General features: G+C 40.0%; 1 protein-coding gene across 3 annotated transcripts in view; it reads left to right on the top strand.

The window, feature by feature from the left end:
• The window catches only part of LOC132827851 (dynein axonemal heavy chain 9-like), a 504,454-nt gene that overhangs the window by 50,898 nt on the left and 429,911 nt on the right, over positions 1 to 23,645 (top strand). For all 3 annotated transcript variants that reach the window (XM_060844602.1, XM_060844601.1, XM_060844600.1), the window contains 7 exons: positions 494 to 727; positions 3,825 to 3,992; positions 5,870 to 5,986; positions 7,898 to 8,048; positions 12,469 to 12,583; positions 13,568 to 13,636; positions 21,766 to 21,892. In XM_060844602.1, the coding sequence (XP_060700585.1) occupies positions 494 to 727; positions 3,825 to 3,992; positions 5,870 to 5,986; positions 7,898 to 8,048; positions 12,469 to 12,583; positions 13,568 to 13,636; positions 21,766 to 21,892 (981 nt within the window). The remainder of the gene's footprint in view (positions 1 to 493; positions 728 to 3,824; positions 3,993 to 5,869; positions 5,987 to 7,897; positions 8,049 to 12,468; positions 12,584 to 13,567; positions 13,637 to 21,765; positions 21,893 to 23,645) is intronic.

The following is a 23,645-nucleotide window of genomic DNA, read 5'->3' as shown; positions in this document are numbered from 1 at the left end:
AAGAAGGAAGTAGATATAGTTCTTGGGGCCAGAGACTTTAAAGGGTATGGGGAGACAATGGAGAACATGATACTTAATTAGATGATCAGCCATGATCATGTTGTATTAGGAGCAGGCACGAAGGGCTGAATGGCCTACTCCAGTTCCTATTTTCTATGTTTTGTGTCAGGCTGGTATTCATACTTGTCTAGCTCTGTTCAATGTTCTGCCAGTACCCTTGCTGTAAAATGGTACCATCTGAAAGTTATGCTCCATTCTGACTTTACCCCCTCTCTTTGACATTAGGTGATAGCCAGTCAACGGGGAGTACTGCTGAGCTTAGTAACTGAGCCATTGGTCTTCATAAATCATGTGAGGTACAACATCCCCAGGGGCTCTGACCATTCATAAATGCATCAAAACCATTTAGAATTCAATAAGTGACTGCATTATTCTTCAGAGCTCTCTCTCTTGGTCATTTGGTCTTGAATGTGTGTCATTTTTCATGTTGCAGTCTCGCACTTATCTCAATCCAGAAGACATTTTGAAAGGCGAAGTGGAGGAAAACTTGAGCAAAGTACAGGAGGCTGTCGAGATCCTGTGTCTGTTCAAGCAAATGTATGAGGAAAAGCGAGGAAATCTGCAGATGTACTACAAGGAAGATGAAAACGTGAAAGAGTGGGACTTTAACTCTCTCCTGATCTTCACCCGAATGAATTCCTTTCTTGACAGACTTCAGCAGATTGAGGTGGGGATTAGAACTGTTGACCATGATGTGCCTTAGAATCCAGTATGAGAATAATTCTTGCAAATATATCCTTTATCTCAGAAGTCATAGTTATCAATGTGGAGATAATGTTCAACTACATATGAAATTTCTGATTATCTGTTATACAGCTTGTGATTTAAATGATATATTCTGCATAGATTGTGGATCGAAATCTGATTCTGAAACATAATGCAGCCAACGGACTCCTGAAATTACAACTCATTTCCTTTTTTCTTATTAATTCACCAATTTTAGTTTTACTATCACCATTGACAATAAGTGTGTGCATGCAAAGTGAAGAAACATGGTCTTGATTATCAATGAATCAGAACGACTTGGGAGCCTTAAAAAATGGAGGGGTAGTCCCATTTCTGGGATTCCCAACCTAATCTCTGAGCATCTTCAATATTCTAGAATGCCTGTTGAGGGTGTGGGCTTGTTTGTATTGCTAGTCTGTAACCTGCTGTCACAACCTGGGCAGCACTACTGCAGTAACAGGCATGGCCACTGCCTTGCAGTTTTTCATAGTCAGTTCAGGTTTTGAAGGATTCTTAAAGTTGTTGTGAACTATCATTGACATGATGAATCCTTTTGAAAAGTAAGGTCCTCCGGAACTTTCTCCCGCCTTCAGCACCCAAGCCACCCTATGAAAGCCTGGGGCTGTCAGGGAAGATTGCACAGAGGACTTAGCTGCAAGTCATCCATTAGTCTGCTAAAACCCTGGGCCCCATAGAAAACATTGATTGAGCTTTGGCTTCATGATTTCTTATGCCAGTTTCACAATATTTAGTTGCGCAACTTTTAAATACTGTATTTTTTTCTTATTGATACCTTAAAGTGCTAGACGATTGACACTTCAAGTCATAGAGATGTATATAACTGAAACAGACCATTTGGTCCAACTTGTCCATGCTGACGAGATACCCTAAATTAATCTAGTCCCATTTGCCAGCATTTGGTCCATATCCTGCTAAATCCTTTCTATTCATATTCAGGTGCCATTTAAATGTTGTAATTGTACCAGCCTCCATGACTTCCTCTGGCAGCTCATTCCATACATGCACCACTCTCTGCCTGATAAAGTTCTATTGGATTGGAGTAGATTAGATTGGATTAGATTCCCTACAGTGTGGAAACTGGCCCTTCGGCCCAACAAGTCCACACCAACCCTCCTCAGAGAAACTCACCCTTGACTAATACACCTAACACGATGGGCAATTTAGCATGGCCAATTCATCTGATCTGCACATCTTTGGATTGTGGGAGGAAACTGGAGCACCCGGAGGAAACCCGCACAGACACGGAGAGAATGTGCAAACTCCACACAGACAGTCACCCGAGGCTGGAATCGAACCTGGGACCCTGGTGCTGTGAGGCAGCAGTGCTAACCACTGAGCCACCATGCCACCCAAAAGTTATTACCCACCCTGACGTGGCACTACAAACATCACACACTTGCCAACCTCAGCACTACACTTGGAGAGTAAGAGGATTTTTTTTTCCCAAGTTATTGCAAAGTAATGAATGACTTGTTGATTTGAAGCTTTTGCACTTTATATTGTCACTGAGATTCATCCCTTTTATACAGAATATGGTGAATGGCATGGAATTGCCATAGCCTGGCATGGGGGCATTAGGGGCCATGGGTCTAGGTGGAAGGCATGAAGTGACTTCTATAGGGGATGAGGGGATATGGATGGTGAATGATAGAGATGTTAATTTATTCATTATATCCTTTTTCACTATATTGTTCTGAGAATTTAATAAAAACGGTATTTTCTGCTTTTAATATTCTAGAAGCAGAGAAAATTCAAAGTACTTAGCCATGCTTGAAGCCCAGTCATTTTTATTGATGTTCTTTAATTCAATACTTACAGTCCCAGTTCTCAGTTTTTCTTTTTAATAATTTAACCATGCTATTTTCTAGTAGTTTCCTTTTCTCCAAAAGCAATAGGTTTTCAAGATCTGAAGAGGAGTCCTATCAGACTCTATGTTAACCTGTTTTCTCTCTTCAGGCATAATGCCTGACCTACTGCTTTTTTCCAGCACTTTCTGTTCTTATTTCGGAGTTTCGGCATGTCAGTATTTTGCTTTGACTGAAATAGATTCTGAGTTGTGCATCTATCATCATTGCAGATTAGAAGCAAGTGTCAGTTATTTAGCTCTTTGAGCCTTCTCATACATTGTATACGAGTTTAAATCTTCCAAACATTCTCATTACTATTCTCAAAACAAGGGGAAGGTGATGGAGCAAACCACTTTCACACTATTCTGACCGAGTGGTCAGTATCAAGATAGAAAGTGAGTATTGTGTCAAGGGCTCAGCCTTTCAATTGGCAAGGAATTTCATTCCAAACCTCTGAATGAATTGGAGAGCTGCCACCATTTATATGGAATGAATGTAGAAAATATCTCCTTGAAATTTCACTGCTTTGCTACATAGTCATCTTTTGCTACACATTGCTGTGCATCTTAAATAGCCTGCCCAGTCTAATTGGTATCAACACCTTCAAATGGGATCAGCAGTTCATCTGCGGTCTCTTTTCTTGACCTATTGAGTTCAGCAGGAACTCCATGGTGGTAAGTACATGTTTGGAGTTTCTGAACTTTAAATGTGTGAGTCTTCCTTCAGTTTAGAGGACATCTTCAAATAAGGGGTCCATTTCTCTCTGCTGCTGAACTGGTTTAGATTATTCATTGCTGTACGAGTCTCGATGCCATCGTTGAATGTGCACACATCTTGCCTTTCACTCTGTCATGTGCTTCACCTCGGATCATCGGTCATTCACCCAGGCTTCTTAAGAACAAAAGAGGAACACATTTCAAATCAGACTTGAGAGAATCTTTTGAAGGATGGAATTAAAATGATAAAGAAACTATTGCAAAATAATATGATCAGGATTAAACTGAGTTTCTGCATTAAATGGTTCTGTTATACAAAAGGGAAATGTGTTAACCACACTGTTAGAAGGACAAATAAGTTTCTCTTCAATTTTTTTGCACTGATGGCATTTACAGAAGCCGTAAGATAAACCAATTGTAATGTTTCTGTTTTTATCTTGCTTTTTGTTATTAGGACTTCTTGGTGACAGCACAAGATATATTTAAACTGGAAAAGCTTGAATTCGGAGGGATTCGTGGCAAGATTCTGAGCCAGCAGGTGGCAAGAATTTATGAGGAATTCCAGGAGTTGTATAAAACTTTTACAGACCATACTTATGACTGTTTGGATCCTGCTAACCAGGTAGTTGGGTACTTACTGTACATTCACGTTTTGGAGGACTTTTTTTTGTCTTAGTTCTTGGCTGTGTATAAACACGAGAAAGAGAATGCATTGGATATGATGGATCCTGAAAATCCATGCATCTTAACCCACATGTACATTTAATATGCTACACTTCTGATGTGCCAGTCACATATGAGATGCAATACTTCATTGTGTCGTCATTTTCGAAAATCGAACAGAACACACGTGATTTGTAGTGAATTTTCTAACTTTGATGTCTGATTTTATTCTTAGGCCAAGAGCTAGGTGTGCAAATGTCCCCTGCCATTCCATAGTGCTTTCTCTCCAATTTAGCCCTCGATATTAACCTCAGATTGATTGCTTAGAAAATTTTTCCATAAGGATTGGCTGAACACCAGTTTTGAACGGATAGGCCATTGAGCAGTTTCAGTGGTGGATGTGCTGGCATGGGCAGGATGTGGCATAGTTACTGATTTGGAGTTGGACAATCACAGTAATGATGCTGAGGTGTGGTTGGAGGTTCATCCTGGGGTCAGATATAGGACCAGTGTTCTGAGCTATCTGATTCATTCTCTGGTTTGCACTAGAGATGGATACAGTCATTGGCAAGGGAACAGAATTTGTCACGCAACCGAGGGCAGTGACTTTGGTCATGTTGGTGTTGATTTAGGCAAGGTTTCTACTTAGTCTGTGTTGAATAATGTAAGTGGTTCAGTGCCACTGGATCTATTCTAACAATTGATCCTTGCAAAGCTAATCCATTCATATGAAGTAGAAAACAGCAACAATTAAGTTTTATTACATTAAAGACTTTTTAAATAACATACACACATAATGTAAATGTTCTCAAAAAATGTCCTGCACAGTGCACAAAACTAAAAAATGGGATGTCTGCAAAATGCATGTATGTGTGTCAATGCATTTTAAGTAAATTTGATTTATTTAAATATAAATCAGTGTTGCAAGTATTCCAACATGGTATACACTAAAATCTTAAATATTCTATTCCTGTCCAGAATGGAATAATGAACTGATTTGCATCCCTTTCAACTGCTCCACAGGTTACAATAATGATTAAATTTAAAAGAGATGATATTTCTCTACATCAGCATTAGAAACAAATTGGATAGGTTTCATATGTAGCAATTAAAGAAATGAGTTTATTACAAACAAAACTTACCTGAGCAAAGATAAAAGGATGTTTAAAATACAAAATGTTTAAACTGTACAAGTATATAACATCTATTTATCAACCAGCGCACGCGCACGCACTCGCACACGCACCCCCGGGGGACAAAGTATGACATTGACCAATATTATCCGAAAAGACCTTTGGCCAAGTCATAGTTAAATTCACAGAAAATCCAATTCCTTGTTCATTCTCAGACTGGGTCATATGGCCTCTCTGTCTCTCTCAAAGTGCTGCAGACCTGGTGACTCCAGTAAAGTCACCTGTTCCATGTGAATCCAATGCGGTTAATGCTATAGCTAGTATATTTTGCTTTATCAAGCACTTTTTTCAAAAGTTTCAAGAAATATAAATTGACTAAACAGTCAATTATATTATAAATATTTATTTTGGATAGCACTTCTTCACAACAATGCAAAGGTATATTATGCTTTAGCTTTGATAGCAGCTCATGGCATAAATATCAAAGAGGAAGTCTTGCCACAGACGTACTTTTGATTTCAACCAAGAATTTTTTCTAACCTCTGGTTTATTTCTGTTGACCGCGGTTTGTTTTTAAGTTGGTAGTTTTGGGGTATAGTCTGGTGACACCTTAACAACTTCTACTCAAGAAGAATTCGTGAAAATATTTGCACAGAGAGTGAATATACCTTGTTTATAAATGATTTGTTTTCTCGGTTACTAGGAATTTGCAAAAGATTTTTCGGTATGGAAGCAGAAAATTGAGGACTTTGACCGCCGACTGGCGACTATTTTCAGTCAGGCTTTCGATGATGCGCCTGCTTTGGAGCATGCTTTCAAGGTCTGTTTTAATGATGATGGCGAAGAAGCTGATGGGACATACTTGGGTATAATTTCACCTTTCAGAAAGCTTTGGAAGTCAGGCAGAATGTTGTTTTGCCAAGACACATTTAAGCCGCTTTGATAATATAAGGAGACGGTAGGGTTAGTGGTGATATCGCAGGAATAGGAACCCTGACACCCCGACTAATACTTTAGGGGCATGATTTGACATTTTAGTATTGTAACTAGTGGAATTTAAACTGATTACACTCATAGAGTCCTCCAGCATGGAGACAGGCCCATGGTCCAAACTGACCAAAATGACCATCAATGCTAACCTCATCTCCCTGCAATTGGCCCATAACCTTTGAAGAGTTGAAAACTGTAGTGCTGGAAAAACACAGCAGGCCAGGCAGCATCCGAGGAGCAGGAGAATCAACGTTTCAGGCATAAGCCCTTCTTCAGGAATCATCTCCTGCTCCTCGGATGCTGCCTGGCCTGCTGTGTTTTTCCAGCACGCCATTTTTCAACTCTGGTACTCCAGCAACTGCAGTCCTCATTTTCACCCCATGACCTTCTAACCCTTTCTTATTTGAGTATTTGTCCAACAGCTTTTTAAATGCTGTTAATTTACCCGCCTCAACCATATCTGTTGGCAGCTCATTCCATATGCATACCATCCTCTGTGTAAAAAAAAACGTTGCCCCTCAGGTTCTGATATATTTTTTCCCCTCTAACCTTAGACTGATGTCCTCTAGTCCTTGATTCCCCAACCCTGGTAAAAAGACTGAGTGCCTTCACCCTATGGTGTGTAATCAGAACTCTCCAGAACTCACTGAAACAAGATTATGTTGATTAAACCTGCTGGAAAAAATTTACAGTGAAGCAGGTATAATTGCTGCATAACTCTCTGGAGGTACTGTTCTTCAATCTTACCTGGCTTTCAGACATTTCAGTACATTTTCTGTTTCTTTAAGCTTATCTTCTACAGCGGATTAGATTGGGTTGGGATATCTGATTGGCATGGACGGGTTGGACTGAAGGGTCTGTTTCCATGCTGTACATCTCTAAGACTCTATCCTGCCTTTGCAGCAATCTGGAGTTTTTTTTTGTGTGAAGTCCTTTTCACAGCTGTGGACATTGCTGGCAAAGCCAGAATTTTGATGCTCATCCCTAAGTGCCCATCAGAAGGTGGTTGTGGAGCTGCCTCCTTGAACTGTTGTTTCCCATATGATGTAGGTTCCTGTAGTAATGTTAGGAAGCTCAATTTGACAGCAAAGGAGTAGCCGAGTCAGGATGGTGTGTGGCTTGGAGGGGAACCTGCAGATGGTTGTGTTCCTGTACATCTGCTGCTCTTGTCCTTCTAGATGTTAGAGACTGTGGGTTTGCAAGGTACTATTGAAGGAGCCTTGGTGAGCTGCCGCAATGCATCTCATAAACAATGCACACTGCTGCTACTGTACATTGGTAGTGGAAGGAGTGAATGCTGAAGGTGTTAGTTCCAGTGCAAATCAAGTGGACTGCTTTGTCCAGAGTGATCGCGAGCTTTGTGAGTGTTGTTGGAACTGCATTCATCCAGGCAAGTGAAGGGTGTTCCATCACAGTCCTGACTGCCACTGTTATGGACAGGCGTTGGGGAGTTAGCAAGTAAGTTACTCTCTGCAGACTTCCCCACCTCTGACCTGTGCATGTAATTGCAGTATTTATATGTGGCTGCTCCAGTTTACTTTCTGGTCAATGATCAACTTCAAGCTGTAGCAAATGGGGGTTCAGCTTGGCCACATTGATGAGAAGTCACAGTCTTTATCCAAGCGGAATACCTGCTGAGTGCTGCATTCGTACAGCCGTTTAAACATTTGAGTCGTTTTATTGTCCTGTTACTGTATTAAATATTTGCCTGGTGTCTGAAATGTTTCATTTCTCTCTTTAGCTTCTGGATATGTTTGGCAGCCTTCTCGAGAGGCCTTTAATAGCAGCCGACGCATCTGACAAATACCCTCGTCTTATTGTCATGTACACGAAAGAACTGGATGATGTCAAGCACATTTATAACAGGCAGATGGAAAAAGCAGCGGAGTTTGGTATGGATTCATTTTAATGAACTGTTGCTGATGGAAAGAGGCAGGTGCACAACATTGCCGTGAAAGGAAAGCGTTTTTGTTGGGGTTGCAACTTAAGTGCATTTTTCTCTTTCTCTCCTCTCTTGTTCTCTTCTCCTGTTGACACTCATTTACATTTAGTTTAAGATCTCTTCTCCCCCATGCTGGATCTCGGTCTATGCTGTGTACACATTCCTATCCGGGCTGGTTCTGTTGCCTGCTCCAAGCCTCTTCCTCTGCATATGTTAATCAAGGTACTTTGCAGTTAAGTGATAAAGGCCCTATGTGAATCTTTTTTTTCAAAAAAAACTTCTTTCCTAGTCTGGTAAAACATTTCAGCTCTATGTCACCCATGGGAAATACAGCAAATGTTCAAGTTTAACTTGGGGCTTTTCAGTTTTATTTGTCCATCCTTGGTATGTGGAAAGGCCAGTGATTTGTCGAATCCCTTGGCGTGTTCTGTGCTGCCTTATTGTGAAACACTGCACTCTACATAGTGAAGGCACAGGGTGATCAATGAGGGACTGTGGCAATGCGACCCCAGTAGCAGTGAAGAAATGTTGATACAGGCCTGGATTCCAACCATAAAGGCTGGTGTAACGTGTGTAAGGAAATGCTCAACCTGCCTGCCTTGTGAGACAGTGACTGCCAAGGTGGGATTTTCATCCAGGCTGGGGGAATGGCGGGGTAAGCAAAAGCCCTCCCCCATTCCATCTCCCAGAAAGAGTTCAGTGGCAGTCACATGAATGCTGGATGTTATGGTGAACTGGTTAAAGGGCCTAACTCAGGGCTCTGGGATGTTTTTCTACCTGTTAATAAACAAAAAACCTAATAAATCAGAAAACAGCACTTATCACCCCCCACCTCTTTAAACAATCTCTATGCCTACTGCATGCTGACCCTCGTGTGATTCCTGGTATTATCATCAGACCAGTAACTCAGAACACCAAATTAAAGTTCTGGGAACATGGATTTGAACTCCATCATGGCAGATGGTTAAATCTGAATTCAACCAAAAACTCTGCAATCTAGTGGTAACCACTGGCAGTTCTTCTAGAATCCCATCCAGTTTGCGTGGCTCAGTGGTTAGCACTGCTGCCTCACAGCACCAGGGACCCAGATTTGATTCCAGCCTTAGTTGACTGTCTGTGTGGAGTTTGCACATTCTCCCCACATCTGTGTGGGTTTCCTCTGGGTGTTCTGGTTTCCTCCCACAATCCAAAGATGTGCAGGTTAGGTGAATTGTTCATGCTAAATTGTCCATAGTGTTCAGGGATGTGTAGGTTAGGTGTATTATTCAGGGGTAAATGGAGGATAATAGGGTAGGGGAATGGGTCTGGGTGGGTAACTCTTCAGAGGGTTGATGTGGACTTGGTGGGTTGGGGGGCCTATTTTCCCACTGTAGGGAGTCTATCTAATGTCCTTTTGGGATGGAAATCTGCTGTCTTTACCTGGTGTGGCCTACATGGGATTTCAGACCCACTCAACATGGTTGCCTGTTAACTGCCCTCTCCTCAATTACAGGTGAGCAATAAATGTTGGCCCATCAGCGACACCCTCATCCCTGGAAAGGTTAAATAAAAAATGTTGCAGGAGGAGGCATTGGTCAGTACATGGGGTCTGGATGAGACTTCTGAACTTAACTTCCAATTGGTTTCCTCCAATTGCTTTTAAGGAAAAAATACCTCATCTAGATTATGCGTCATGATCTCTGATGAGCTGTATACCATGAATCTTTTCAAAGCTGGCCAGACTATCTGAAAGTGGCTGAGGATTAGCAGAATACTCACTGCATAGTAAGAACCTGTGAGCTTAGAATTTGACGAGCCTATCCCGCTTTGATTAAAATGCGGGTGTCAGGGTTTGGGGTCAGGAATCTCTGAATTGTGTCCCATTTGCCATTTTTAAAGGTTCATTCAGCCTGTATATCCAAGTCATTGTGGTGTGTGATCTGGCAATGGTAGTGTTCCCATGCATCTGCTGTCACTGTCTACCCAGGTGGTGGAGATTGTGGGTTTCAAAGATACTGTTGAAGAAGCCTTGTGAAGAGAGGAATGTGCATGAATTTAATATTGTTTGCCGTGGCTTGGACAATGAATGCTATGTTCTTGTCTCACTGCATTTCCCCACATCATGTTGGAGTAAATCTGAAGGAAGTTCCTCTGTAAAGTATCTCTGTGTTGTGCAGTGAGCAGTATGAGAACATTAATGTTGCGTGTGAGTAGGTCTTTAATTTGTTTTGTCCATTGAAGTACTGAGGAACACTTACAAATTTAAATATAATTTAATATTGGATTGATGATGTCTGTGTAAATGTAGCATTGTTCTTGAAGTCAAATAAAGTACGTGAGCTGCTTTTTTTTGTGAGTTCAGGAAGGAACATGTTCCTTTATTCATTTTAATGTTTTTTGATGAAAATGAATGAGTTCATTTGAAGTGTTATCTGTCAGTGACAGCAAATAAATGCTAAGAATATTTCGTTGGCCTCTTGAAAAGCATAAATGGTTTTAAGAATTTTTGATGTGTGATAAAAGTCCAAGATACAAAGACTGATGACGAAAATCATTTTGGTCACATATCTCAACTTTCCCAGGATCCTACACTTCCTCCTCATGGCATTTAACTATCTCTTGGATGACTTTAGAATTTTGACCTCCTTTAGGTTCCTAAGCTTTGGCTAATTATGATATTCTTTGATTTAACTTGCATCATTTTACCTTGAGAGACAAGTCTGCAATCTGCAGGGAACAATTTAGTGTATGCAAATAACACGCACTAGCTTTTGGGAAAATGTGTCTTTAGGGAGTTGGGCAGTAGTGAATTCTTAGCAACATTCTCTTAGGGTGCATAACATGAGAAAATTCAATCAATACACATCCATCCCTTCTCAACTACCCCACACAGGAGAAAACAAATGGGAAAAACCTCTTATACTAATCTTCATTTTTAATAAGATTGAGCAGTTCGTTGAGCAGAACTGACCACATTATGGCACCCTCAATTAAGATCATTTCAAATCTGATGAGTCATTCTAAAATGTAGTCGCTCAACACATAGTGCAAGAAATCTCATTCTGCTCCCAGCAAACCTGCTTTATGCTTTTGTCTATGTAGTAACTTGCAACTGAATAATGCCACTGAATCCTGTAATTAAATCTGCAGTCTGATCTTAGTTTTAAAAATAGTTAAATTAAGCATGTGTGCATTTTAATCTTGAAGAACCATGAAGAAGAAAAAAATAGATCCAGCATTTACCTGCAGTGGCTTTTTTGTACTTTGCTCAGATGCTTCAAACTGTTAGAATGTCTTGTTAATTATTTTTAGTTTTCCCTCTCCCTTTTGTAACTTTGAAGGAAAGAAGAGGCTAGCGGAATTCCACTGTGTAATGTCTAGCAGTCTTTTCTAACCTTTTTTTGTAACCTCTCTCTATCTGAGAGAGTTTTCTGCCAACAGTCCTGTGCTGTCTTTGTTTTGTCTTGGGGTTCATTGATTGATGGTGATAGAAGGCACACCGTTATGGAGCATTGATGGAAGAGACACTGATCTTGGATAACAAGATGGTTTGCTGCACAATAGCAATAGCAATAAGTATAATTGCATTTGTCAGGCAGAGCTACTGGGTTTTTAGGGAATTGGCATAGATAGATCTGGCTCCTCCATAAGCTAGAGTAAAGCTTTCTGTCTCAACCCAGACTTCTATAAAATGAGTATTCACCTCTTCAGAACTATTACCTATACAACAGCTTCCAGTTACAGTTATCAGCAATTTTGATTGTAATCAATTGAGATAAGTGTAGACTGGTTGAAATTTCTGTCTGGTTTTAGCTTGTTTTTCTCATTGTATTATGGTAAGATAAAATTCATATAAATCAGGATGCTGTAACTGGTCACATGGCGCTACATGCAGAAGAGAGAAGACCCTAGTCTAGAATGAGTGTGTGAAGAGAGAGGTTTTGGATGCTATAGTAAGAAAGCAGAATTTGATAACTTACAATGTGCGGGTGTAAATAAAGCAGTGTTACAGTACAGAAGGAGTCTTGCTTAGAGATAAGATACATCGAGTCTCAATGGCAGTAAATGGGCAGACACTCACAGCCCACAGATACTCCAGACCAGAATCTCATTATTCAGGGAGCATTGGCTGATAAACTAAGAATGGTATTGCCTTTTCACTTCAAACACAACTTATTTTTTGATTCTATGTGAAGCCTCTTGGCTGTGAATGATGCATGTAGAAACGCTTTAACTAAAGAGAATATTCCCACAACACACGCTTGATGAACATTGCCATGTTAAGGGAATTATTTTTCTCCTTTCTTAAGTACTATTAAGCTGCATCTTCCTAAAAAAAAAGTATCTGATTATTGCCTTTGCTGATCGGGACCGTGTTGTGTGTTTTGTAGGATTCCCGCCTGTGAACAAGAACATGCCAGCTGTAGGGGGTGGATTGCGCTGGGCACTGGAATTAAGAGAACGGATTCAGGTGCCATTTAATTGCTTCAAGAGTATCTCACACCCGTACGTATTCAGCCTTGTACAATGAGCGTCATTCTGAGGAAATGCTGCGCGAGTTTTTTTTTTCCCCTGTATCTGACCAAATGTCATTTTCCCTTAAAGAATTAGCAGCCCAGGAAGGTGTTTAGCTTCATAACAGAAAGTGCTGGAAGCAAAGAAGGGTCACTGGAATCAAAGCATTGACTCTGCTTCCTTTCCACAGAGTGCCAGACCTGCTGGGTTAATTTCTGTTTTTATTTCAGAGCTTCAGCATCTGCAGTTCTTTGTTTCATTTCAGTTTTTTTTTGGCTTGGTCAGGCACTGGGGACTGAAATAGCTCAGGGGATGTGCCTCCTGGGAGTTACAATACTGTCCCAGCTCTGCACCTTGTCAGAGGTTCACAGAAGGATGATGGGTAACATCTTGCAGTAGTGAATAAAATACTTTTTTTTGAACAAGAAAAAAGGGCACTGTGAATGAAAGCAACTATAGATCGTTTTGAGGGGCATTACAGGCTGTGTAACTACTTTGTGCTTTAACATTATGCAGTTAAACGATGTTCAGGGTATCTTACTATGCACAAAATGGCTGCAATATTTGCCTTTATAATGAGTCATTGCATTTCAAAGCATTATTCTTTGGATGTAAAGTACTTTGAGAAGTTTCTGAACAACGGAATGTTTCATAATGTATAAAAACCATTTCCCCTCATCTCTGTCCTGGTGACAAACTGAATCAGAATAAGATTGGTTGAGAATTTACCCTCTTATTGATGATACTCTGAAAGATGGACTTACACAAGATACCTGCATTTAATCGACTTTGGCCCCTGGTTTGTAAATATCAAATACAGAAACAGCGGATTGAATGGCAGTGGTTAGCATCCTCATACATCTCTTCAAATCTTTTTAAGTTTTTCTTGTATTTGTTATTATTGAATCTGGGCATGTAAGGTGAAAATTTAGCTACACTTGTAAATATTGTAAACATGTAAATGAATTCCTGCAGGTGCATGGACTGTTCTGAAGGCAAACAAATGATTCGGAAATATGAAGAAATGATGGAACTCCTGGATATGTAAGTAATAGTCTTTGTTTAGTATCAGGTAGCTCTCCAAAAATATTCCTCTGTGCATTGAAGCAATTTTATAACATGTAAGCTGTGAAGATTTATTGAACTGGAAGAATTGCTTATGGTTATGTTCTAGTTGGATGACTTGGATAGTTGATCCATCTCTATGCAATTATGTCTTATAACCAGACTTTGTGAGACTGATAATTATGCAGGAGTTTATCAGAACGACAAAATCTTTCGTCAGTTGTACTTGCAACAAAAGTTCTTTTCTGACCTGTCTCTATTTTGTTGTGTGATACTTTCTGTTGGAAGTGTTATTGTAATGTAATTGGTAGTGCCCCTACCTATGTTGCTGAAACTCAAGACCGACTCAAGGACTTGATAGTCAAGGAAGGTGTGCAGCCAAACAGACTGCATATCAGACTGAGTAAATTCTTCCAACGGCTGCTAATGGCAGGTTGTAGGAATGGGAGAACTTCCTGGTCAGCTGTGTTATGGAATAAATGTTAGAGCCTCTACCATTGCAATGCACAGTTCCAAACTGCAATGTGCATATGCAAAAATGCATGTTGCCACAGCAACACAGAGTCCCTGAGTGAACTATGACGCACCACCACCTCCACTTTGATACAAACATATGATGACAGAAACAGGAAAAATGCACTCCATTATTTCAACCTTATTTAAATAAGATGCAAACATGTCTTTCCTAAGCATGGAATTGTTTATTAGAAATGGTGGAGGAATGGGTATTGTCTTTGAACAAGTAACCCTGAGACCCAGGCCAATGCTTTAGTGACACCGGTTCAAACTCCTCCTCAGGAGACTATTAAAAAGTTCCCTGATGTCCTTGAGGGAATGAAGTCTGCAATCCTTACCTGTTCTGGACCAATTGTTAATTCAGGCCCATAGCAAAGGATTGACTCTTAACTGTAAGTTGAAAGTTTCTTTATTTTGTGCCTTTACTTCATACATTTTGGTTTACTTTCTGTGTTTCAAGATGGTGCTGGAAAGTGGCCACATTATCCAACACTTTTCACTGTATTTGTAACAAAATACATGCGACAACAACAATAATTCAAATCAAATCAAGTCCTTTGAAATGCTTCGGCAAACCACTCAATTCCAGAGCAATTAGGATTGAACAACAAATGTTGGCCTTTCCAGCAACCCTCACAGCTCATGAAAGCATAAAGAAAATGAATATCTCTGGGAGATCAACATGGTAAACTGATACCTTGGTCTCTAACTTGGTTGAATTATTTCTAATCTGTAGTGTGTAATTTCTGTGGGAGTATGATTACAACGTTCAGCTTTGACTTTATTTGCTTTCTGATCTTGACACTATTCAATTAGCAATGATTAAAGAAATGGATATCGTCTACTGTGCTTAGCAATTTAATAGCCTTGACTCGATACTGAGTGTTCAGCTGCTTATACACTGGCAACGAATAGTTTTTGAGCCAGCCAAAGGAGATGCATTGTGGAATCCTGTTGCATATAGAAGATGGTATTGGCAGAAAAGCTGCTTGGAACAATGGTTTTATGTAAAAAAAAATTAAACTTTTTTTTCTTGGGATTGAGCAACATGGTGAAAGGGGTTCCAAAGAGAATAATAGAACCAAAAATTATGGGATGTTTTAAGAAACAAATAAAATCCATGACTGCAATTCTTTATACTTTTCTGGGTGGAGTAGTTTTCCTCATCTGTCCCTATCTTGCAATGATCCCTTATATCCCGACTTCAGAAATAATTTGGATCCAGAAATAATTTGAAATCTGCCCAAATTCTACTAGTTGTGTAATGCCTGACTTATATTTCGGGCTGCATTCAAGGGCTGATTTCTTTTGTAATGGCTGAACTTTTATTTTGTGAACATTAGATGGCTCTCTAAAACCACATTACTTTCTCTGTCCTGTTTTTTTCAAATATCTCTATACAGTATTTTTATTGAACTTTTTTTATTTTCCAACTGGGTATTTTCTTGGTCTTCTGCAGCACTGGTGGTGTGAAAATGATCAATGTTTTGTTGGCAAGTCACACGTTCAGAACTATGACTTTTAATCACTCTCGTGTCATCCCCTTTACAGAATGCTACAGCACATATTCCAGCCACTAACCGTGCGCTACAACAACTCCAGTTTATGATAGTTCAGACTGAGTTGTTTCTGGATTGCAAAGTAACATTAGGATGCTTAATCACAAGTGTGTGAATGAGATAGCATTGTAGATACAAATATTTATCTGAAGCTTAAATCTCTGATAGAGCGTTGCATAGAAGTAATGGGAATTATTTTAATTGGCCAGTTATTGTATTTATGGTCTCAATGCAGGGTGATAAAATCATGTTGTGAGTTGCTTGGTTCAACTCAAAACATTTCCAGATGACTGGAATTTCCCAGAGGTCTTTGGCTTGAAGATATTACCATGCATGTTGTAAACAAAAAGGTATTACATTGTAATTCACAAATTCTAAAAGTCTGCTATTCAGCAGAAGAATTTGTCTAATTTGAAAGAGTTTAGTCAACTACATCAACACTCCTAAAAAACATCGGCCTCACACAATCTTAGATTTGATTGATTTATAATAGTAGGAGAAAGTGACAACTGTGGCTGCTGGAGATTAGAGTCGAGAGTGTGGTGCTGGAAAAGCATAGCAAGTCAGGCTGCATCCGGGAAGCAGGAGAATCTACGTTTCGAGTATAAGCCCGATTCCTGATGAAGGGATTATGCCCGAAGCGCCAATTCTTCTGCTCCTTGGATCCTGCCTGACCTGCTGTGCTTTTCCAGCACCACACTCTCAACTCTGATTCATAATAATATCTTTATGTTCACTTCACCTGGTTACCACAAACGTGCTCTGTATTCAGAATATATTTCATATGTCTTTTGGAAGAGATAATAGTTAATCTCACTCATCAAAAAAAACCTAGTTTAAATAGTTTTCAGAAGATCTGAGGATTTGATTTTAATTTTTTCAGTGCACTTTTAAATCTGAATTCTGTTGATGGATGACCACACAAAACTCCATGCTCTATATTTTCTCTTTACTGGTTCTGACAGTATGCTCAACATATATATTTTTCAGTTTTAACCATTTAGCTTATTTTAAAATCAGAACCCTATGACATCAATGCAGTCAATATCTTTTTGCACTTCCATGAATTTTGGATTTTATTTTCCAAAATGAATATTTCTACAGGACAGCGATCTTGCTGTTGCTGTGATGGTGGATGGGAGCCCAAATCCTCAATCTCTCTATTATCAAGGAAATACATGAAAAAGGCAGGAAGAAAATAGTGCACCCACAGGTCTCACTCCACTGCCCACCACTGTCAAAACAACCAGCAACTGCCTTGCTTTGCCACGTCAAATATCAGGCAATCCCAAGGGCAAAAAGTCATGAAAAATTCTTCTCTGACCCACAAATGCAATCAAATGCATTCCAGAGAAAGTGTCTGTGATACATGTCCCTGATAATTTGCAGAGGGATGGGAGTGAAGGGGAGATGGAGGGCGAAGGGGAGATAGGGACCTAAAGTTGTGGTATAGTGGTGCAATGTCTTGATAATCCAACACCTCAGGTTAATATTCTATGAAAATCCATTTGAATCCCAACATGGAAGATGGTGAAATTTGAACTCCGTAATAACATCTGGAAGTTTTAAAAAATGAATCTCCTAGTAACCACGCAACTACGTCTATTGTTATCAATATTCTTCTGGCGCACTAATAGTGAGGGAAATCTGTCATCCTTACCTGGTCTGGCCAACATGTCAGTCCAGGTCCACAGCAATGAGCTTGCCATTTAACTGTCGGCGATGCCCACATTTTATGAACAAACTGCGATACTGGCCAAGTTGGCAACTCGTTCATCTTTGGTTTCAGTGTGTGCAGTGAGTGAATACTCACTACGGAAGTCGGCAATTCTTTCCAAAGTTCAGCATATCTCTGTGACAAGATTTTCTTTGGGTTAATGGCCTTAAGCTTACAATTCTACAGGGTGCATCCAAGCCTGGCACTTACTCTGTCCACGTGCATATTGCCATATGTATGTATATTGAATTATATCTACAACATATACTCCCATCCCCCCTTTAAGCTCAATGTTCTTGTAATCTGTTTTCATGATCTAAAGTCAAAACTCCCCACAAGGTTTTGTATTATTCACAGATCTATGGACAATTCCCTTGATGTCCTCATCCAGATCATTTACATTGATGAGGAAATGCAACATTAATCCTCGATGTTCAATGTGTAACTGAGCCCCATACAGACAAAAATTGCTATTAGTGAAGACCTTCTTAATGTGTGCATGCAAACTATTGCATACCAACTCAAAATCTGATGAATAATCCCACAGAAGCACCATCATATTCAGTCTACTGTCTGACACCTATTCAGCCGTCTTCAGAAAATCTAAAAATACCGTCTTTGGATGGCTATCGACATCCTGAAAATTAAATCAATTTTATGAAATGTGTTTCCAGAGGTTCTGACATCATTGCCTGGAATTAGCTGGCTCACAATTATTCCCACTCTGGTATTGTTTTCCCTTTCCCAGATTATCTGTGGGTGGTCTTTTTCTCATCCCCACATATTCCAGCATACTGGAACACCCACACTGTACTGATGCTCGGTAGATATTCAACTATTTGCCATTCAAGACTAAAAGCATCATTCATTGGACAATTTCTTGTGCTGCAGAGACTTGACCAATCTGCAACAGGTGCTATGAAGAACTGGAGAACTACTACCAGAGATGTCTTTGTAGGGTCCAAGAAAAACACTCCAACAGCGGCATCCTCTTCCAAGCTAACTTCCTCTGTGTCAAGATGCTAATTATCAAAGCCAGCTCTGCTGGACAGGAAATGTTATTTATACACCTGACACAAGAATTACCCCACCCCCACATAACTCTTCTACTTGGAACTTGGTCGCAAAAGAAGGCTGTGTGACCAACAGCAGTAAGGCTTTTGGGATTATTTCACAGTATTCCTGAAGAGGTCAAACTTCTCTGTCAGTTCATGGGAAACCCTGACTTGTGATTGACAGCAATACAGATGGTTCAATCATGAAAGAGCTGGCCACATCACTAGACTTGGTCAAGAAGGTGCTGAGGTGGAGTAGAGTTGTTGGAGAGCATGTGCAAACCGTTTATGTACCTGAACCTTTAAGATCCCCCCATGGGGGGAATAAATAAGATGAATAAACAAAGTCTTTTCCCCAGAACACTTGAGTTCAAATCTAGTGGGTATAGGTTTAAGGTGAGAAGGGAAAGATTTAAAGAGACCCGAGGGACAACCATTTTGCACAGATGGTGGTGTGTATATGGAGCAAGCTGCCAGAAGAAGTGTTAGAAGTAAGTACAATTACAACATTTAAAGGACTTTGGAGAGGAAATAGTTGGACAGGTGCATGGATAGGGAAGGTATAGAGGGATAAATGCCAAATGCAGGCAAACGGGGCCAGTTCAGTTTTGGTAACTGAATCAACATAGATGAGTTGGGTTGAAGGGACTGTTTCTGTGTTGTATGAATTTGACTCTCTGAACGTAACCACTGGAAGTCTGGCAAGTCCCATCTCAGATGCTGCGAACAATTCTCTGCATCTTTTAAGCTGGACATTTGAGACAATTTCTCACGAGGCAACGCGGGATTGACAGTTAAGGGGTTTATTCCTTGTTAACAATTTAATTAGCAGCACATCTCACCTCATTAATACTCAGCTTTCTATTTGTCTAAACACGCTTGATGTAAATCCAATCACAGCACATTCTTGGGGGATTTGGCTCACTGCTTGCTTTAAAGGATCTTTATGTTGGACATCAGGCACCAACATCTCAGGAAATGTTCTATGGGCATCATTCACATGCAATCCACTGACATGGAGATTGATACATTGGCAAATCCCAAAGAAACATTTGACACATTTCCAATCCAATTTAAGATACTTCTGCACTTCAATGCTCAGGCTGCACCAAAACAGTCATTGTCATGCTGCTGTGAGGACATGCACCAGTGGTCACAATCCCAGCTCACGGTCCAGGCTGCATCTCCAGGCTCAATATTAATAACTTAGTTCTTAGTGCTTGCAAATGTGTGACCACGTCTGTTAGAACAGCTGCATCAACAAGGATGTACTGACCTAGGCTTACTTGGCCAGTCTACCTTTAAGTTCAATGTTCATGTGTATTGTTTGTAAGAACTGCACAATACCAAATAAATTCATTATTAAGGACTCTACAAGCTGAAGGATCAAACTTCCATTTCCAGCAGTCGCCAGCCATCAACCCCCTCAGTACTGGCCACACTCGATGCTCCTACCTTCCATGTTGATAGAAGATTAAAGCATTCCCATCATGCCACTACAGGCTCAGGCGTTTGTCATTGACATTCACTGCAGAGTAAATTCACAGGCATCTTATAAGATATGTTTGGTTCCTGCCCCCATCCAAGCTCCAATCCCCAAACTGCTGACTCCTTCCCATTTCCCTGGTAACCAACAGATTAATTCTGTCTGTTGACAATGTTGATGTCACGTATGGTATCCAAATGAGCCTCTAATCACCTACTAGAGCCAACAGTTACCATGTACACATCATCGCTTAGTTTTGTCCCATCTCAGCTTATGGAACCTGCATCCTGCCTTTGTTTCCTCTCCTCTTAACTCTTCCAGTGCACTCCAGGCTGGGCTTTCACATATGGACTTCTGGTTAAAAAATAACTGGGTTGTTTTACTAACCAATGTAGATTTTAAAGTATCCATTGTTGTTTGCAAAATATTCCACAGCTTTGCTTCCTATCTGTATAATCTCCTCCAACTCCACAGCCCTTAAAGCTTTCTACTTCTCTAAATCTGGTCCCAAGTGCATTCCCAGTTATAATTGCTCCACCACTGATGGATCTGTCTTCAATTGTCTAGTGCCTTTAGAAGTCCAGGCACTAAACTGTGAAATTCGCTCCTTATATCTTTCTGCCTTTTCACTTCACCTTCCACCTTTAAGAAAATTAAACCTACTTCTTTGATCAGAGTTAAAAATCACACAACACCAGGTTGTAGTTCAACAGGTTTGTTTGGAAGCACTAGCTTTCGGAGCGCTGCTCCGAATCACCAGATGAAGAAGAGGTGCTCCGAAACCTAGTGCTTCCACATAAACCTGTTGGACTATAACCTGGTGTTGTGTGATTTTTAACTTTGTACACCGCAGTTTAACACTGGCGTCTCCAAATCATGACTTCTTTGATTAGGCTTTTGATCATCTGACCTGATGTTAGCTTTACATGATATTTTGTTTTATAACATGCCATGAAGTACCTTGGGACGCTTTGTTACATTAAAGGCACTATATAAATGCATGTTGGTGTTCTTACTACACCAGAAATCTTGCTTGGATATCTGATTTAAATTTTAATGTTTAATTTATTTAACACACCATGAAAAAAAATGATTTGATGCTTTATTGGACCAGCGAAGAAAGGCTTTTATGTCTTACTCTTCATGTGTGTAAGACATCACAAAGCTCTCCACAGCAAATAAATGCTTTGGCAGTGTGGTCTTTGCCACAGTAGATAAAAATGGAACAACCAATTTGCTCAGCAAGCCCTTACAACAGCAATGCAGCAGATAATCTGTTTTTGTGTTGCAGCTTGAGTGTTAAGTATTGGGCAGGACACCAGGTAGAACTTTCCCTCTGTTCTTTGCATCATGTCATGGAATCTTTTGCATCCACCTGAGATTGTAGATATGTCTCATCTGACAGACAGTAGGCACAGTGGTGTGGAGCTCCCTCAGTTCTGAACTTGTGTTTCTTTGACTTTAATGCCCCCCTCCTGGAGTGGGACTTGACAGATGCAACAGACTCAGAGGTGAGAAGGCCACTTACTGAGCCACAGCTAACAAATGTCTGAACTATAAATTGTCCTGGTGACAGTGTTATTGAACATCTATTGTCTGCTTATTTAACATGGCTGAGTAAATAGAATAATTAGTTGTTAAAACTAGTTGGCTAATTTTCAATGTTTCTTGAGCTATTTGTATTAATACTGAATCTGTTGAATGGATGCCAACTTAAGAAATTTATCTTCCCACTTCCGCTTGCTCTCATGTTGAAATCTTTTGAATTTTTTAAGGTATGAAGCAAAGCTGTATTTAGAATGGTCTGCCACAGTTGCTGAAAAGTCTCAATATAATCTCACTCAACCTCTCCTCAAACGAGATCCAGAAACAAAACTGATTTCAGTGAATTTTGATCCTCAGGTAAATTATGTAGAATGTGTCACTTGTTACATTTAGGTGCAGCCATCATCAAATATTTTCCTATGATGTCTTATTTTTATTTGTGTGTGTAGAATACTCAACCATTAATGCAGCTGCAGCAATCATTCCAATGTACAATGTTATAAGAAATGCTGTTTGGAAACAATAAAGTGGTGCAATGGATAAACACTAAACTCAGTGAGCTGAATCTGAAGCTAGAGTCAAGATTAGAGTAGTGCTGGAAAAGCACAACAGGTCAGGCAGCATCTGAGGAGCAGGAAAATTGACATTTCAGGCAAAAGCCCTTCATCAGGAATCTGAAGCTAGACCAGACAAACAACCAAAAGTCTCTTCTGTTTGCTGCAGGTCTTATGCAAAACAAAATGTTCAAATTTTAACCCCAGTTTCCGCCACATCACCACATTGCTGACTTGTGCAATCAATGGGCAGTTTTAGTAAGCATTATATGAGGATGGTGATGGCACACCAGATCTTTGGGAGGTTTAAGTTTTGTGTTCAGACAATTTTCGGGTGAAATAAGCTGCAATGTCAACTTCACTTGAGCTCTACCAAACCTGGTTTGCTGATCGAAACCGAAGCTTAAGATGGCAGGTTTTCCAATGTCCTCTGCTTTATGAATGTATCTAAATACAAAGCCATATTTTAGAGAAGGGAGGGCTATTGTTCCGCTGTGACATTGATTGTTGTGCAGTTATTGTTTTTCTTTAAGCTTGTGCTTTAGTTATGAACTGATGTGACATTAGACAATTGGAAGAGTGAAGGTCACAATAAGTACAATAATCAGTTCAACAAATCGTCCGACTTATCATATGATCTGTCAAATCTCTGGAGACTTAAGGGGTCTGATTCAAAATAGTAACATTTCTAATGATGTAATTTTAAAAAGATTAATCTGACTTCACAAAACGGTCTTAGTCTCAGTGGGATGGTCTTAGTCCTCATGTCCTCATTCCTACGCCGCTCATATCGCACTAACAGGGAGAAAGTGGGGACTGCAGATGAGAGTCAAAAAGTGCGGCACTGGAAAAGCACAGCCAGTCAGGCAGCATCCGAGGAGCAGGAGAGTTGATGTTTCGAGCATAAGCTCTTCATCAGCAATCCTGATGAAGAGCTTGTGCTCGAAACATTGACTCTCCTGTTCCTCAGATGCTGCCTGACTGGCTGTGCTTTTCCATTGCTGCACTTTTTCACACACATAGCACTAACGGTCTAGCGAGCAACACTGCAGAATCATTGGTAGCTTTAAGTGTGCTACAGATAACCTTAATCTTAATCTTTAGTCTGAATCTCCAGACTGTATTGCATCCTTAAAATTACTTTCATTAAAATATGTTTTTTTTATTTTTACCCCATTGGCTAACAACATTATTCGCTCCAAACAATATCTTTTTGGACTTAAACTCTGTTTCTGTCATTACAGATGCTCCCAGACCAGCTGAGTTTCCCCATGCTTTGTTTTTTTATAACTTTATTCGCTCTTTGTTGATCAGTGGAAGTGTATGACTGTCCTCAGTCTGGAATAGGTTCACCTTTTGAAGCAGTAGGCTGGATTAGTGAGTCACAGTTAATGAATAGATCATGTCTGAATAAATCACATTCAAGTGGTGCAGAATCTGATTAAATGCCACATCCTACACTCAATCCATTTTTTCACTATTTGGATTTGTGCTATTTATGTTCCATTTGTGTCCTTTAAGTATGTCATTCTACCTTTCCAAATACTTCATTCTCC

The sequence above is a fragment of the Hemiscyllium ocellatum genome, chromosome 25, assembly GCF_020745735.1.
Source record: "Hemiscyllium ocellatum isolate sHemOce1 chromosome 25, sHemOce1.pat.X.cur, whole genome shotgun sequence".
Lineage (NCBI taxonomy): Eukaryota > Metazoa > Chordata > Chondrichthyes > Orectolobiformes > Hemiscylliidae > Hemiscyllium > Hemiscyllium ocellatum.
Note: the sequence above shows the minus strand (reverse complement) of the source record. Positions and strands in the feature narration are given on the sequence as shown.